Consider the following 17,548-nt stretch of genomic DNA (forward strand, 5'->3'; position numbering starts at 1 on the left):
GAGCCAAGTCTTCCCTCATGCTTTTGTCCAAGGTGCTTCCCCTTCAGTCATCAGCTTCCTATCACCACCACCACCTAAATGATCCACCTGACTTCTCCTATCCCACCCTACAATGAACTTTGTTGCTCAGTAACAAAGCTGAGATTTAAACCCAGGTCTCCTGATGCCAGGGACATTGTTCTGTCCATTACTATTGTTCTCTAATTTTGTCCCGTTTTTCTTTTTTTCCCCCAGACTAAATGACAATTAGTTTTAGGGCAGGACCTGTTCCACCACTGTGCATAGCTGTGTATATACTCCTTCCCTGTTATCAAAGGAGAGAGAACCTCCCTTAACTGTAGCCCCAAAGCCCACTTACACAAAACACGGTGTTATCGAGTAAAGGTTATTTTTATTTGGGTTGTAGAGTGTAAATATGAACCAGATTTGGAAGTATAGAATGTAACAGTTCAGTAAAGTTGCTAGAAACTTGGAGTTAATTAACAATGGCAGAAATGTTTTGTTCTTGTTTTGGAATTTTGATGGGTGGGATATGCTTAGAAAGTAATCCACCCTTCCTTCTCACAGACAAAGCATCTGTTTTAAACAACAGAGACCTATAGATTCAGATTTTTCTGTTTGTCTTCCATCCCAATTCTCTCTTTGCCCCTTCATTTTGTTAACCCATCCAGCACCTAGTTTTCAGGGCCGCACCTCTGGATATGTGGAGTAGCACCAGGTGAAGTGTTGGAATAGTAGAAATGTATTGACACAAAAGTGATTTCCCACTCTCTTCATCTCACCGGGCAAACACCGAGTTGTGCTAACCAGGCCAGCCCGTGAGCCTGTGCCTTTCATGAGATTTCAGAGGGAGAAAACAAGAGCAAGGCTGAAGTCTGTTACATTGCAACATCAGCACATCCAGTATTTGAAACAAACAGCAATATAAAAAGCATTAGGCAAAACCGCCGTCCAACTCATAGAGTGGATCGAGCATTTTTAGAGCCCCGAAATATAGACCCTGACAGTGCAGAATTCTGTCCCCTCTGCGGCATCCTGCCCATGCAATATCATCAGAAATGTTCACAGACAATAATACATTATAATCACAGACAAGTAATACGGCTGTCTAAGAACAAGCTCAGATACAGGAGGTTTTTCTTTCACCCAGATGGTGGGGTATGAAAATGCTGCTGAAGTAACAGTCTAGGCACTTGAAATATTATTGTTAGATTGTTAAAAACTAAATAAATTAACATATATAGAATAAAATAAATACATAATTTAAAAAGCATTTTTTTTACAAACAAAAATATCTGTTAAATTATTTTTCTATGTAGGTAAAGTCCCAAAGTTCATTGTTCTGGGGCTTGCAGTCTTTCACAGTTAGCTCATCAAACATACAGCTGGAGAGTCCAAAAAGCAGATTTCTCAGTGACTACTGGAGTACTTGGCTTATCAGTCTTTTTTTTTTTTTTCCTTTCATTTTCCTTCATTCTAAAGCCCACAAATCTCTCCTTCTTCAGTCAAAGACTTTTAGAGCATATGGAATTTTACTGGCATTTTAAATCCAAAAGATAAATGTATAAATAAACTTGGGGGGGGGGAAGGAGGGAAGAAGAGACATCATTGTCTCTTTCTTGAGCCTTTTTCCTTTCCAGATTCCCTTTGACATAAATCTGCTTGGCACTTGGAGGCTCTGGCATTTTGATGAAGTAGTTGTAGAGGCCCAATTGATACATCAGCTTGGAACAAAGGAATCTTCATCTTCATGAACATTGGGGAAATGCCTCCAGTTGGCAGAGTTTGCAGCTGTGCTTTTGTGTCTTCTCAGGAGGTAGCACATCCCAGCTGATACCTGCAGCCCAACAAAAAAGAATTAATTTTCTTGAGTTTGGTATAATAATCTATTGGTTTTGGCTATTGTTTTATTTTTGTCGGGGGTGACAGAACAGTTCCACTAAAAATTCTCTTGGTGAGAGTGACAAAAAGAAGAAATAGGATTTTAGATGTCAAAATGTAAAAAGAAAAAAAAAAAAAGAAAGAAAAATATATTTTAAAAAAAACTGAGGCCCATAGGTTACAGCATTCCTATTGTTGCATGTCTATCAAATTTCACCTGAAACAACTCCAAAGCATCTATTCTTCTGTACTAATAGATCAGTTCTATTCTGGGAAGTAATCCCATTTGGTAGAAAGAAAACCCTGATTAGTGCTCAAATCACCACTTGGCCACTTATTAGCTACATGACCTTAGGTAAATCTCTATAAGCTTCAGTTTCCTAATCTATAAAATGGGAATAATGCTTGTCCTATCTGTCTCATAAAATTATTGAGCAGGTAAAATGAGATATAATATTTGTAAAAGCCCCTTGGAACTACAATTTCCCATTCAAATATGAAAAGAGAAGAGAACTATGTTTCAGTGGAAAGAACTCTTTTTGAATTCAGAGGACCTGGGTTTGAATTTTAACTCTGCCATTTGGTACAAAGTAAATTCTAAATAAATGGCTTATCTCCCATGTCATATCTATTTGTGTAATCTTGGACAAGTCACATAATCTGGCTCTCTGCCTCAGTTTCTTTATGCATAAAATGAGGGGCTTGGTTTAGATGTCTGTTAAGATCCCTTCCTTTCAACACAGCAGCTCTGCTGCTCTACAATTTTTCCCCCAAAAGGAAAATTTCAGGTAGAGTTGAAACAGGTTACAGTGGGGAAGGGAAATAAGGATATCAGAAAAATGAAAAGGAACAGGAGCCAAATGACAAGAACTGGAGAAAGCTTATTTGAGGATGAGAGCATTTTCCAAGGGGTAAATGAAACATGAAGCAACTAAAGTCAGAAAAGAAACAACATTTCTGACAACTAGTAAATAGATGAGACAGACACGCAAAGGCTCCTAGATCAAGAATTCCTCATCTGGAGTCCCCAGGAATTTATGGAGAGATATCAAGGGGCCTATGAACTTGGAGGGGAAATCAAATGCATCTTTATTTCTACTAAGCATTTCCTTCAAGTATGAAATTTTTAAGCAGAACATGACTTAGAGATTGGGTCCACAAACTTTACCAGATTACTAAAGGAGTCCACGACATTAAAAAAAGTTAAGAACCTTAGTCCTAGAGCAACCCAGAGAATCTGTGAGCCAGGCATTGTCTTAAAAGGCACAAAAAGGAATCTAACTCTGTCCCCAAGACAGATGCTAAGATTATTACCTTAAACACTCAGGATTTCCATCAGTGGGCTATAGGAGTTCCCAGCTTAACTTTCTCTTCACTTTCTACATCATAAACTCCTCTCTTATGGTACCTAAGGAAGAAAAACAAACTTCATGAGCAATACCCCCCTGGGGCAAAGCAATCATCAATATCTAGGAGGAGAAAAAAACCTAGGACCTTCTTATTTCATTCAATTTCTTCCTAATGTTTTTATTCTCATGGCAAGAGGGACACTGGCACTCAGGGAATAGAAATAACTTGGCCTAGAAGGTGTATTGGGTACATCTTCAAGATACTAAACTATTAAGCAGAATCTGCTATTACTCTTTGTCTCCCAGAAAAGTACAAATATTCACAGATTATCCAAAGGAACTCGAGATTTCACTTGCCTTTGAAAAGAAGCTAGCATTGACTAGAAGAGAATTTTTGGAATCAGGCTAAATTTCTCTAACTGATACCTTGACTGCTTACTAGGGTCAAAACTTGGGAGGAAAAGGAGACAAGGAGAAATAGGGGTAGAATTTACAAGGATAGGAAAATGGATTGAAAAAGCACATAAGAATAGAGGAAAATCCCCTGGAGGAGAGAGAGGGGTAGGTTCTAAGCCATTTGGTTTAGCTTGTGTTCCAATAAATTCATCTCACCCTAGGGGGGGAAAAGTTCTGATTTAACTTATAAAGACAATAAAACAATAAGCTAAAGTCTGTGGGTAGGGAACAGGGTGGCTCAAATCAGATAGGATTTTTATTCACTCTCACCCCTTCAGCACTTGCAGATATTCATGGTAGGAGGCAAATGACCCACTTCCTACAATCTGCCAATGATTTTCCATGCTTTCCCATCCTTAGAGAGACTGTAAAGGATGTTTAACTGGGAAAAGAGGACACAAAGGGAATATGATAGCCATCTTCAAGTGTGGGAAAAGACCTAGTTTTGTTTTGTTTGACCCCAAAGGACAGAGCCAAGAGCAAGGAATGGAAGTTTTAAAGGCAAATTTAAGCTTTCTAAAGTTAGAACGATCTGCATCTGATAGCAAGGAGCTCCACCTTACTGGAAGTCTTCAAACAAGGGAGGGAGGGAGAGAGTAAGATTTATATAGCATCTATCATGGGCCAGATATTTCACTAAGTGCTTTTTACAAATGTTAGTTCATAAGAACCATTACATTGAATTCCCAATCCCTATATTTTTGCCTGCCCACATTTTGGATTTCCTTCACAGGCTAATTGTACAATATTTCAGAGTCCAATTCTTTTTGTACAGCAAAATAACAGTTTGATCATGTATACTTATTGTGTATCTAATTTATACTTAAATATATTTAACATCTACTGGTCATTCTGCCATCTAGGGGAGGGGGTGGGGGGAAGGAGAGGAAAAATTGGAACAAAAGGTTTGGCAATTGTCAATGCTGTAAAATTACCCATGCATATAACTTGTAAATAAAAAGCTATTATTTAAAAAAAAAAAAGTTAGTTCATTTGTTCTTCACAACAGCCCTGGGAGGCAGGTGCTATTGTTATCCCTATTTTACAGATGAGGAAACTGAAGCAAATAGAGGTTAAATGATTTGCCCAGGGTCACACAACCAGATTTGAACTAGAGCCAAACCCACAATACCACCTAGCTGAAGAAAGGCTGGATGACCACTTACTGGGAATGTGAGGGGATTATTTGGGTTGGTTACTTCCCCTAGATGGCTTATGGACACCTTTAAACTCTAAAATACCACCAAGACTTCTTACCTGAACATGAGCAGCCCAGCAATGATGAGGAGACAGACCGAAGAGAGCACTACTGCCACCACCGCCAAAATTGTCGTGTGGTCATAACCATATAAGGGGTTCTCCACGGGGAGACTCAGTCCGTGGCACCGTTCTCCATGATATCCTGTTTGGCAGCTATGGAAGAAGAAAACAAAAGTTTGGCGTGATTAGTTACTTAGTCCAATTGCTTGAGTTAGTTCTCTCCCAGAAGGAAGGGCTGGACTCTGGAGACTAAGGGCTAAATGTCCCCAAACTTCAGAATTTTCCTTAAGGACTCAGGGAATCATTGAAGAATAATGTTATTGTACTGTAATGCATGTATTCATGCATTAGGACCATTAATAGGAAATTAATAGGGAATCAGCATTTATATAGTACCTAGTATGTGACAGCCCCAGGTTAAGTCTCACAACAATCCTGCAAAGTTGGTGCTATTAAACAGGAAATCTGTTTGATTCTGCACACATATATTGTACCTAGGCTATACTGTGACATTTAACATATATAGGACTGCTTGCCATCTAGGAGAGGGAGTGGAGGAAGGGGAAAAATCATAACAGAAATGAGTGCAAAGGATAATGTAAAAAAATTACCCTGGCATGGGTTCTGTCAATAAAAAGTTATTTAAAAAACAAATAAATAATAATAAAATAAAATAAAATATTAAAAAAGTTGGTGCTATTATTATTCCCATTTAACAATTGAGGAAATTGAGGCAGATAGTAAGTAGCTTGTGCAGGGTCACCCAACTAGGTCACATTGGAACTCTGGTCTTCCCAACTCCCACATTTTATAGATGAAGAGTGTCTTCTTTAAGGTGTTAAGTGTCAGAGACAGGATTTGAACCAAGGTGTTCAGACTGGAACCAGCATTGTTCGCATTTCAAGATTTATATTCAGAGACCTCAGTTTGAATCCTAGTGTAACTGCTACTTACTATTTTTGTGACCTTAAAAGGCATTGTACTTCATCTGTAAAATGAAGAAGTTAGGCTATGACAAACGGCCCTTCAAGTTCTAAATTCTGTGGTTCTGTAGACAAGATTTCTGCTCCTGGATATTTGGTGTTTCATGGCCTCCATTTGTAGATTTGTCACCTGTCCTTAATCTCTTGTCCTTATCAGGGCTTATCCCTTATTTTCCCCTCTTTTGCCAGATAAGATTTAGAGAAGAAAAGCCACTGAGATGAAAAGCTTTGTATGTTGTCCCAGAGGCTATTGGTTTTTCCTTCTAGCACCTGGGTTTTAATTTATTGGGCAATGTGAAAGCAGAGATCCCTAGGTTTGTGATAGATTAAGGTCCAAGAACACATGGCTGACTTCTCCTTGGGCCTTTAGAAGGCCTCTGGACCCTGGTCAATGTGGCTGCTGAGTGGGTGTGTCTAGGCTGATGTGGAGAGCATGTGGATAACTGACGTCCTAAGCCAGCTCCTCAGAGATGCCAGTGACAGGAAATGCCGACTACGTCAGAATCCTGAGGTTGGCCCTAAGACTTCTGCCTTCAAGGGGCAATGGAGGGTGGGGGAAGCAGCTCCCAAGAACCCACAGCCGCAGTCCTGGCTGCAGACACAGGAATTAGGAGCAAAGGCTCCTGCATCCTTGTGGCCAGAGGAATTCTGCCTGTGACCCAGCCAGGATTATAAGGATTCCTAGCTGGGTGATTAAGCAGTCCCAGGAGAAATAGGTTCTGGGTTTTTCTCTGGCTCAATGTGACTTCTGTTTGTGATCCTCTTAACTACAAACATCATGTAAATAATCGAGAAGGGGGTGTTGTGACAGGTGTTTAGGAGTGACTTTATGACTCCACCTGGCTTGAATAAGTTCTTTTCCTCCAAGATAGCACCAGTAACCAGTGGGGTCTGACTTCATGCCCTGAGGTGGTTTTTTGCCTGTTCTCTATGATGAATTCTGAGATGAGAGCTTACATTCCATGACGATGGGAATCTCAGTTACAAAAGGTTTTCTATGCCTGCATAGGAAGTCACTTCAACAAAGACCCTGACTCATAGTCATCCACCTTCTTGGAGAAGACCTCCTGGTCTGAGGAATTCACTATCCTCTGAGACAGTTCATTCCTACCCAAATTGCTCTGAGCTTTAGGAAATTCCCCAAGTCTGCTCCCTCTGCAACTTCTGTTCATTACTTCTGGTTTGGTTGGCTTGGGCTCTCAGAAGAAAGCTAGTCCATTCCTTCTTTTATACAACAGCCCTTTAAATACAGAAGACAGTTATCATGTCCCTCTGGTAGGGAGTAATTAACCTTGCCTGATTTATCTGAACCCCACCTGTCTACCCCGAATCAGGCCTCTCCGTACCCTCACCCAGAAATAAACTCAACCCTCTTCTCAGCTCATTATACTTTCAACTTCCAACCCCTCCCCTTGCTCCTCCTCCACCACTCCCCAGACTATTATTAGGTTTATTACTTTGCCAGAAGCAGTTTTGTTGGAGTTCTCCCGGTTTCCCCTTGGTAGAGACCTGAGCCAGAGTGTTTCAGACCTAGATGAAGACTTGGCCTTCAGCCTTGGTACATAAAGAAACGGAGCACTCTGTCTGGTTTCATGCATCTGATCAGCTCTGGTAGCCAAGGAGTCCCACTGAACAAAACAGACCAAGGCAACATTTTCCTTCCCTAGCCTGTTCACACAGAAATGATTGCGATACCGCCTAGTTCACCTGGACCAGTGAAAATGAAGTAAGAGGCACAAAACTCATGCTGGGGCTTCTTCCCTTCTTTCTTGAAGCGTTAACCCTAACTCCAATCAAATGAGATAATATTGTAAAGTATATAGTAGGCACTACATAAATGCATATTCCCTTCCATTCATTCTCTTTCCCCATCACATGAATGTATCAGGTTAGAACTCGGGAGGGAGAGGAAAACAGCAGGCAGAGCTTAGGCTGTTAAGACAACCCTAGTAGGCACATGGATTGTGACAAGCTCCCTTTCCTAGGCTGGCTGATTTTCTAGCTCTAGCTAGAGTTCCTACCACACTTGCTGACAACTGCTCTCTGGGAAGAAGGCCATTTCCCACTCAGGCTGCCGGAGATAGGGATTCCTCCCTACTCAGGGATTTCTTCAGGGTGGCGTGAGGAAAAGGCACAAAGGAGACAACTTAGAACCTATCTCTTCTGAGGCTGTGGTGAGGGAACTTGATTTCTGCCTCCTAGCTCTGTCAGCTAGAGACACAGCTTGGTATCACACAGGCAAGGTCCTCTCCATCTCCTGTATGAGAACTCTTGGATACCTGATGGATAGAGGCCCCCAAGTAGCAGAAAATATACAGCTACAGGGTTTTCAGGCTGGGCTCTTCCTGGGAAAAGGGACAACAGGGCAGATAACTATGCATACATCCAGCCTGCATGTATTTATGGAGTGAAGGTCAGCGAGATGATGGGATAAGCATAGCATAAATTTCTGTCCTATTCCCCTTCGGGTGCCCTCCTGCCAACCTTCGCAAAACAGACTGGTGCTGTCTCCCATCATGGGAGACACTGGGCAGTGGTCCAGGGATTTATTCTCCCAGAAAAAGTATGAGCAATGCAAATTGCTCCCTGGTCCCTGGCGAATGACTCCTTATGTCATGTGGGCAGTCTGATCTTGCTCTCTGCTGGCTTTCCACTACTGCCCTATTATTCCTCCCCTCTTCCTAGGGGAGGAAAATGAGCTCTCTGGACTTCCCAGTGCTTTACCTAACCCTCTCAGGTAACTTACTCAGATGATAGAAATAAAAATCTGCATCAGAGCCATGAGATTCTGTTACATAATCCTTCTCTGCCCCCATCCTGAGTCAAAAGGATAATAATGTAAACACCCTAATATACCCACTCCCCCTCCTTTACAGACACCTCCCCTCCTGACTCTTGGCTCACACATTGGAGGGGATGAGCATATCTCCAAACATGTGGGTCCATTCTAAGCATCTGGGGGCGGGATCAAGTATCCTGCCCCGAGCCAGCCACTCAAACTCTGCACATTCCTCCTGTGCTATGTCCCATTTCAGAGCTCATCTTACAGTAAAGGCAAGAGCCACTCGGGGTCTGAGAGCTGCATCTTCCACCCTCTGTGAGTCAAAATCCAGACCTCCTGGGGAAGTGGCAAAAAGATCATCAAAGCCAGGTCAAGTCAGAGTGAGTTCAGGTAAAGCCTGATAATCAGTCAGACACCTCTCATGATACCAGTACCTACACAATAATTGTGTTAAAGGATCACAAACAAAAGTTAGACTGAGCTGTAGAAAAATTCAGGACCCAACTCTACCAAGACTGTTAGAAATCCTCATTATCCTATCTGGGGTCACAGACTCTCTTTGATGATGGGGATGAAAAGGCCTTTACTACTAATTCCTGTATCTAGTAATGTCTGTGGGTTCTTGGGAACTGCTCCACTCTTGCCCCCTTGAAGGCAGAATCAGGACTCCGACGTAGTCAGCATTTCCTGTCACTGGCGGCTGTGGATCTGGCTTAGGATGTCAGCTATCCACATGCTCCCCACATCAGTCTAGACATACTCTTCCCGGCAGCCACACTGGCCAGGGGACAAAAGGCTTCTGAGGGCCCAAAGGGCAGTCAGCCATATTGGTCCTGGACACTGATCTCCCACCAGCCTCAGACCCTCTGTGCCCACATCATGTGCCCAGTAAATCAGAATTAATCAGAGGGAAAAACCAATAATCCCTTGGGCTGTGTCCAGATTTTCTGGGGATCCACCAACGCTTGCTTCCTCTCTCCTTCAAAGTGACCTCCTTGAAGAGGCAGGAGAGAAAGAAATGCAGGGTGAGACAATGAAGTCAGATGAGAGGATTGTGGGAAACCTGAAATTGCCAACTACTTCTGACCTAAGGCAGGTTACTTGCAATCACAGCCTGGGAATTGGGGTGGAAATGAGAGTAAGGGACCAGTTTAGCTTGGGGAAAGGCATGGTCAAATTCCTGGACAGAGACCAGTTCTGTGCACTGCCTTCACCCTGAGTGGGTAGTGCCAAATTTTGTTTTGTATTCTCTAAAGATTCTAAACCTCTCTGCAGTTTCCAGGTTTAAATTAAGTGAGAAAACAAATATTTTCCTGGCTATTCCTGAGCCCCATACACACTACACTGTTAGTAGAGACCTAAAAGGCACCTATCTAATATTCACAGCTACAAAACTGCAAAAGAAAAGCAGAGATCTAGGGTCCCTCTTGCTCGCTGCAAGGCAAAGGAAATGTGGTAGTTTTAAAAAGCAAATAGAATTGTATTAATTCTATCAAATCAGTTGAATATCCACTGTGGGATTAGCATTCCCCATAGCATTCTCCTGGCTTTGTTTCAAAGTCTTTCATGAAATGAAAAAGAAAAGTCTTCCCCTGACTGTGTTTTCATCTAGGACACTATAGACATTATTCTCAGGGAATAGAGTGTGATCCATCTGTGTACTGGATCTCCCTCAGCCCCACATTTTGTTTCCGAGTCCAAATCTCAGATTACCCCTTCAGGATGACAAAAGGAAGAATCCAAATGCTTTGATGATTTAGGATGAGGTACCTTTAGAATTAGTTTATATTTTCTTTTAATCCTGCACACAGGAACTTTCCCACCCCACTTAGTCCCAAAGACAAATGGGCCCTTGTCTTCCCAGTGGCCCCAAGTTCCCCTCTTCTCCTTTAACTCCCAGTCTCAGTCTGAAGGAGAGTATTCCATCTATCCCTGCAGAATGTCCAGTTACCTAGGATTGTTGATTTAGATCTGGAAAGGACTTTCATAGTTATCCAGTCCAATTCCTTCTTATAGGTGGAGGAAATTGAAGCCCAGAGAAGTGAAACAATTTGCCCAAAATCATACAGTTTGGAATCCTGCTCCTCTGTTTATAAAACTTTCGTTTCTTTACCCCAATACACTTAGAATCATATGTATAAATAATACATACATATATATATTCACAAAGATACATATGAGAACCAAGAAGCGAGCTGGGGCAGAACTTTCATTGTCACATAGCCTTCTTCTATTATGAAAGGATAAAGGGAGAAAAGGGTTGTCCTGGAAAGGACAGCCAGGTTTCAAAGTGTTAGCTCTGTAAGCCAGAAGGCTCATTTCTGGGTAAGTATGAAGCATCCAAAAGAATGCAAGAATGTCACAAAAACCAACAGTCCAGGAAATTGTATCCAAATAGGGGGCCCTTCCGTTAACTAAAAATACTCCCCTCCTCCTTATTTCCGTTCTATGAAAAATTGTGAATTCGAGGAACAGAACAGAGAAGAAATATAGCTGAAAAGTTTCCCAGGAGTCACGGGTTAACACTTACATGCATGACGGCATCCGAAGTTCTTTCACATATTTGCATGCTCCATGGATGCAATAGTCCTTATACTTCCGCAAACAGGGGTCTCTCTTCCTCCCCATTCCCTTGCCTTTTCTTCTCTTCTTTCCATTTTCTTCTTTGCTTGGAGTGACCAAAGCTTGTGGTTTGGAAGAGAATGCAACTAGAAGGACAAAAGAAAGAGAATGCTGACCCTGAAGGAGTAGCTGATTTTCCAGAACAAGGAATATTGGAAACAGTTGAAAAAAATTACTTCTCCTAGCTGGGCTCCCAGACCTTTAGTTCATAAGTTACTCTCCAGGGATGTCAGAAAAAATGATCCTAATTTTGGGGACAAAAAAACTAAAAGGGAAATAGAGACGGGAAGATAGAACCAATGTATTTCACAAACCCCTTCGGGGATCACACTTCAAGCATATAGGCTTCCATCCAGCGATTCCATCCAACAGATTGGGCAATTCTGCCAACCTTGTTTCCCTCCCCCTCCCCCCTCATCTCTGGGGAACTCAGAATTGCAATTGATTCTATTTTGTCCTATATTAGCCTCATTTCCCGAAGCAAACGTGATGACCTACTTCCAGGGGAACAGCGTCAGAGAAGGAAGCTGCTTTTTCCTGGGAGGGTACTTGAGGAAGAGAATGGGGAGTTTAAAAAAAAAATAATGGCTACTGTCTTTAAACTGCTCAGCCTCAGATGACAATCAGCTCTTTAGTACCATGAGTAGACTTGTTTCCACAGCTTATGTTGGTTCTAAAAAGCAAAGCAGGGACTTCGGCACTGTGGTCAAAGTCAGTACATGAGCTGTCCAGATCAGACAATAAGATAAAAGGATGTCTCAAAGGTCTTAGTGCAGTTTTAAGCTTTTAATGGCTTAAAAATGCACTTTTGGGATACCCTGTATTTGCTCTTCTCCAGCCCTTCCCTTCCTTCTCCTCTCTTGTTTATTAGCAAGGCTCAAAGAGTCATTCTCATTCCTTCTTAAATGCTCCTATTTATAGCTCTCTCAGGCCTGTGAGGAAAAAATATATATATCAGAGGCAGAGAGATGGAAAGTGGAGGAAATGACCAAAAGAGGCTGGGGGTGTTTTTAAGGTTGAAACAGCAGCAAAAGAAGCAATGAGGAAAATCAGCCTTGCTCCATGCTTCCAGCTGGGGCTGGCAAGGCACTCCCCTTTGATTATTAGTTCAGGAGTCTGACCTACATCCTTCATCCACTCCCAGCTCTGGAAAGAGTGGCCTGCCACATGGATCTCCCATCTCACACACACACAAATGTTAAGTGGAAGAGTCAGTTTCGCTAAGCCTAGTGATAGAAAGGCTTAAGATGGGGAAGCCAAAGGTCAAAAAGTTCCCAGAAATGAGGAGTCTCAGCACAAAAACCAAATTAAGAGCTGAGAAATGGGGATGAGTGGAGGTAGCAGAGAGAAGTAACCACAGCTAGCACCAAGCTCCACCTCTTATATTTCCTCTGTCCCCTATTCTCTGCTTCCCTCTAGAGCAAGAATTCTTAACCTTTTTTTGTGGCATATATTTGTTGGGCACTCCAATGAAGTCTATGGACCCGTTCTCAGAATGCTTTTAAGTGCATAAAATATATAAGATTACAAAGGAAACCAGCTACTTTGATATTCATTTATCAAAATATGTTTTTAAAGAAAGTTCTTGAATCCCAGGTTAAGAACTCCTGATCTAGAGCCCAGTCAGAGAGACTGGTGATTCCTGCAAAGGGAATAAAAATGGCTTTTAGTGTGTGGAAAGACAGGGTAAGGAAAACCCAAGCATGGAGGGAGAAAGTGACAAGGTGACAGAGTCCCTGCCCCAGGGAAGAGAGAAACGGTGACTCAAGCCTATGAAGGTATGAGGAGCAGCTTGTGTGGGTGGAGAGAGTGAGTCACAGTCCAAGCCCTACCCTAGTGGGGGTACACCAGGAGAGCCCCACCTCCCCCTGTGTGTAAGGGGGGGTGTGGAAAGCAAAATTCTAGAGGAAGGGTGGGAGCACAGGCCTGGATACTGCAGCCAGACTTGGTTTATCCAAGAGATAGAGAAAACAAATGCAAGGCAGCATCACAGGGGAGAGGGAAGAAGGGAGAAAGCTGTAGACTGTGGGTCTGCCAGGCCTTCTGGCTGCTGCTATACTCCAGGTTACTATTTTCCTAACCAGATTATGAAGTGATTACGACAAACCACGCCCAACCCCAGCCCCCTCCCCCTCTCTTTCCCTTTTCCCCCCTCCTCCCCAGGAATCCAGTCTTGCTCCACCTACGGAATTATATTTGTAAAGGAGGGAGCAGTATAATGCCCTGGCTTCTGGACTCTGCACCAGGTACTAGCTAGTAATGATCGGCATCTAGGGCAGGGGTTCTGAATCTTTTTTTGTGTCATGAGGTCCTCTGGCAATCTAGTAAAACCCATGTTTTAAAAATGCATAAAATAGAATATAACATTTGAATGGAGATCAATTATGTAAAAATAACACTGTCAAAGCATTTTAAAAAACAAGTTCACAGACCAAAGGTTAAGAACTCTTCTTATCTAAAGGAAACTAGACCCCACTAGATCTAACCCCTAATACAGAAAGCAGGGTCTCAGTTTGTGGATACTCTGGGAGAGTAGAGCAGGGATGTCTGAACATCAATCCTGGCCTGGACAGTCGATTTTAATTTGACCCCTTGGGACATGTGGTCAGGATGAGCATACTGGCATATTTTATGGAGCCCCAAGGTGTCCAGTGACCACAACAACCACAAGAAAGATTCCTAGACATACAATGGCTATTTTTAAGCTGTCTTCACCATTGCCTCCTGGGGATATTCAATTCAACAAACATTTAATAAGGACTGCTATGGGAAAGGGATCATGGTAGACACTGAACAAAAATGAAAAATGATAATGTTCTGGCCCTCAGGAAGCTTACAGAAAAAATTGATGCTCATCTTCCATCTTGTCTAGGGTCCTGACTTCCCCATATGGTGCTCAAATATTCTGCCTAGAACTCTTCATCATGCCCAAAAGTTAGAAAAACAACTCGAGGAGAACCTCAAATAAATGACTAACCCAACCACAAAGACTGATCAGAAAGGAAAACTCCATTGATCTGTCCATTCTTCGAGTAGACTGACTAATTCAGCTATCCTCAGTTGCAAAAGGAGGTTGTAATTGGACTGATTCAAACATAAGAAAAAGAAAGAGACAGGTCTAGGAAGCTCCAACCTATTCTCTCCTTACTATAGATTGTACAAAGCAGCTCCTAGCAATCTCCCAGGAAGTACCATTCTACTATCCCAAGGCTGGTGAACATCTCCAGTTCTCTTGCTCTCTCTACCCAGCCATTGGATAGGGAATCAGTAAGGACCAGGCTGGACTTTAGCCCGGAGCAGATTCAATGAAAAATGCCCATTGAGATGCACTTAAACTTTTTGTCGGCTGCCTTGGTCTGATGCTTGGGGCTGACACACTTACCTCTAACAAGGTCACGTTCATCGGCCTGTAGGTCGAGGACTTCTGTTCTGCTAACCCGTGAATGAAGCAGCTGGCTTGACGATCCAGTGGATGAGTCAGGATTCTCTTTCTCTGTCCTCTGGTTTTCTGATAGCCGGCTCTGAACTCTCTCTAGGCTTTCTCCACTCACCAATGCAGAGAGCACTATAAGCCAGGGAAGGAAAGGCAGGGGAAAGAGAGAGCAGTCATTCATCTGCCCCATGGAATCCAACCCATCTCGGACAAGCACAACCTCCTTACACATGTACCCAATCCCTACCAGAAGGTGTGCCCTGAGATCGTGGGAAAGGATATGACGGGACCATGTGTCCCAGGGAAAGAATGAATGAAAGGACAAGACATGGTACCCTGTGCTCAGAGATCACTTCAGACTCAGTTTCTCTACCCACTAGGACTGCTCTATCTTACCCTATCTATTCCTTGTGCACCTCTGGCCCCACCACCGTGTCTTTCGTTGGAAGAGCTCTCGAGTCTCAGAATCCAGGCTTTAGTCGTGCCTTTGACATTTACCTGCGTAACTTTGAACAAATCTTCATCTCTCTGGGCCTTAGATTTTTCATAAGCAAAAATGAGGGGGTTGTGCTAGATGACTTCTGGGGTTCCTTCCGTCTCTAAATCTCTGATGCTCATACCGAGCCCCTTCCCGCGTCCTTGCCCCTAATCGTGTCCTCTGGCCGCACCTTGTCTTTTGCCTCCTCTACTCCCCACCCCCATTACCTCCCCTAATCCTGGGTCTGCATCCTAAATAACCTGGACAACGCAAGCTGCTTCCCAGCTTCCTCACCTGCAGCCAGAAGCAGCTTAAGAACAAGTGATGGCAGCTTCATGTTTCCGAGAACTGAGAACACCGGGGGCCAATAATCCACTGACGATCGCCCCGCGAGGGTGCGGGGATCCGGCGGAAGAGCAGAGTAAGGGGCGCCCGCTCACTGGGCCAGGGTCGGAGCGTCTGCTGTTGGCAGCGGCGGTGGCAGCTCTGGGTCCTCTTTCACTCCAATTCCTCCTCCGTCAATCACTCTATTTGTCAGTCTGTCAATCCCTCTTTCCGAGGATTCTGTCTCTCTCAGTCCCAAAGCCTGCCTGCCTCTATCGGGAGCAGCAAAAGAAGAAGCAACAGTAGCAGCACAGCAGCAGAAGCAGCAACGTCAAGCAGGCTCGGTTCCTTCCAGCAGTCTGAGCTGCCTGGAGTCGGAGCCTGAACTAAGTCTCCGCCACCCCGCCCCTCCCGTCCCCGCCTACCCCGCCCCCTGCCCGGAGTAACTCAATACACGGGAGGAGGGAGCCTGGCGGCCGGGGAGTGTGCGAGAGTCGGAATCATCTGGCGCCGACCCCCACCCCTCCGCAGAAATGCTGGGGGAATCGTTTTGGGGTCCACGCCAAGGAAGAGGTCGCCGGAGTGGCCAAGGACGCTGACCAGCAGGCGGCAGAATCCGGCCTCCTTCCTTCCCCATCTCCCTTTTCCAGCTCTAGACTTAGAATTGTAGACAGAGACTTAGAATGGAGGAGCTTGGAAAGGGACCTTAGCGAGCGTCTGGTCCTCGAGCCGGTCTCATTTTACAGATAAGGACACAGTCATCAGTCAATCAACTACCATTTATGAAAGTGTTTACCATGCGGATGCATTGTGCTGAGCGCTGGAAACAGATCCATGTTTGGCAAGTGACTTGCTCAAGATCTTGTAGACCACGCCAGTTAGCGCCGCGTCTTCCCAATCCTCCCCTCTCCGCATCTCCTCCCCGCTTTTCCCCCCAACGTCAGTTTTCTAGCCTTAATTCCGCCAAGGAAAATCAAAAAATTCAATAAGGCTAGCGCTGGTAAAGCTGTAAATGCAAAGTAGTAAACGCACGATTTTTTTTCATGCCCCACCCTCCAGCTTTTTTTCTTCTTGTTGCTCTGGCAGCCCAGATTATTCTATTCTGAATCTTTTCTCCAGGGTTGCCAGTTCTGGAAAGTGCTTCCCCTTCCCCAGACTGACCCCTTGCTTTAATATTTGACAAATATAATTTAATTTCACAAGCATTTATTAATTCCCTACTATTTATGAACTAGTGGCAGTTAGGTAATTCAGTGCTTAGTGTACTGGGCCTTACAGTCAGGAAGACTTACTTATTAGCTGTGTGACCTCGGCAACTCATTTAACCCTGGTTGCCTCAGTTTCCTCATCTGTAAAATGATAGAGCAAATCACTGCAGTTACTCCGCCAAGAAGTACCCCAAATGGGATCACCACAACCAATAATTTGTGAATCACAATACCAGATGATGGGAATACAAAATTAAAATGAAGAGTAGGAGAGTTGGGGAGGAGGAAGGAGGAAGAAGAGGAGTGGAACAAATAACATACAACAATTTATTAACAAATAAATACACCATGAAGAAGGGAACAATCAAATAAGGTCTCATGTAGGGTAGGTACTTAAGGGGAGTATTAAATTAGGGAGTTAGAGATAAGGAGGGAGGATATTCTAGGCTTGGGGGGACAGCTTGTGCTAAGGAGCAGAGACAGGAGATGGAATGACATATATTTTTGCATAGCACCGACCAGTTCTGCTATGTCAGGAGGGGAATAAAGTGAAATCGATCTGGAAAGATAGGTTGAAGTCAATTTGTGAAGTGCATTAAATATCAAATAGGGGTTTGTATAATAGGTGCTTAATAAATGCTTGTTGACTGATTTGTCTTCATGGTAGTTAGAAGTTATTACAACTTTTTGAACAGGGGACTGATATGGCCAGACTTGCTTTAGTAATATCTATTTGGTAGTTATAAGGAAGATGAATTCTAGATGCCTCTAG

The 17,548-nt window shown here is 43.4% G+C and overlaps 1 protein-coding gene across 1 annotated transcript; it reads right to left on the reverse strand.

Annotated features, from left to right (window-relative positions):
* Window positions 1-371: 371 nt before the first annotated feature.
* HBEGF (heparin binding EGF like growth factor) lies at window positions 372-15,913 on the reverse strand. Its single transcript, XM_051978544.1, has 6 exons — window positions 15,539-15,913; window positions 14,716-14,898; window positions 11,242-11,419; window positions 4,944-5,099; window positions 3,196-3,289; window positions 372-1,837 (listed from the first exon to the last, which is right to left on the reverse strand). Exons 1-5 carry the CDS (start codon window positions 15,579-15,581, stop codon window positions 3,217-3,219), a joined length of 633 nt encoding a protein of 210 aa, XP_051834504.1. The 5' UTR covers window positions 15,582-15,913; the 3' UTR covers window positions 372-1,837; window positions 3,196-3,216.
* Between the last annotated feature and the right edge of the window lie 1,635 nt (window positions 15,914-17,548).

Source organism: Antechinus flavipes, chromosome 2, assembly GCF_016432865.1.
Source record: "Antechinus flavipes isolate AdamAnt ecotype Samford, QLD, Australia chromosome 2, AdamAnt_v2, whole genome shotgun sequence".
NCBI classification, from domain to species: Eukaryota; Metazoa; Chordata; class Mammalia; order Dasyuromorphia; family Dasyuridae; genus Antechinus; species Antechinus flavipes.

Coding starts and splice junctions, on each gene's coding strand:
- HBEGF (XM_051978544.1), bottom strand. CDS start 15,581: ATGAAGCTGCCATCACTTGTTCTTAAGCTGCTTCTGGCTGCAG. Junction 5,100..11,241: donor CTTCGGATGCCGTCATGCAT/GTAAGTGTTAAC, acceptor CTTCTTCCATAG/CTGCCAAACAGGATATCATG. Junction 3,290..4,943: donor GCTGGGCTGCTCATGTTCAG/GTAAGAAGTCTT, acceptor TTTCTTCCTTAG/GTACCATAAGAGAGGAGTTT.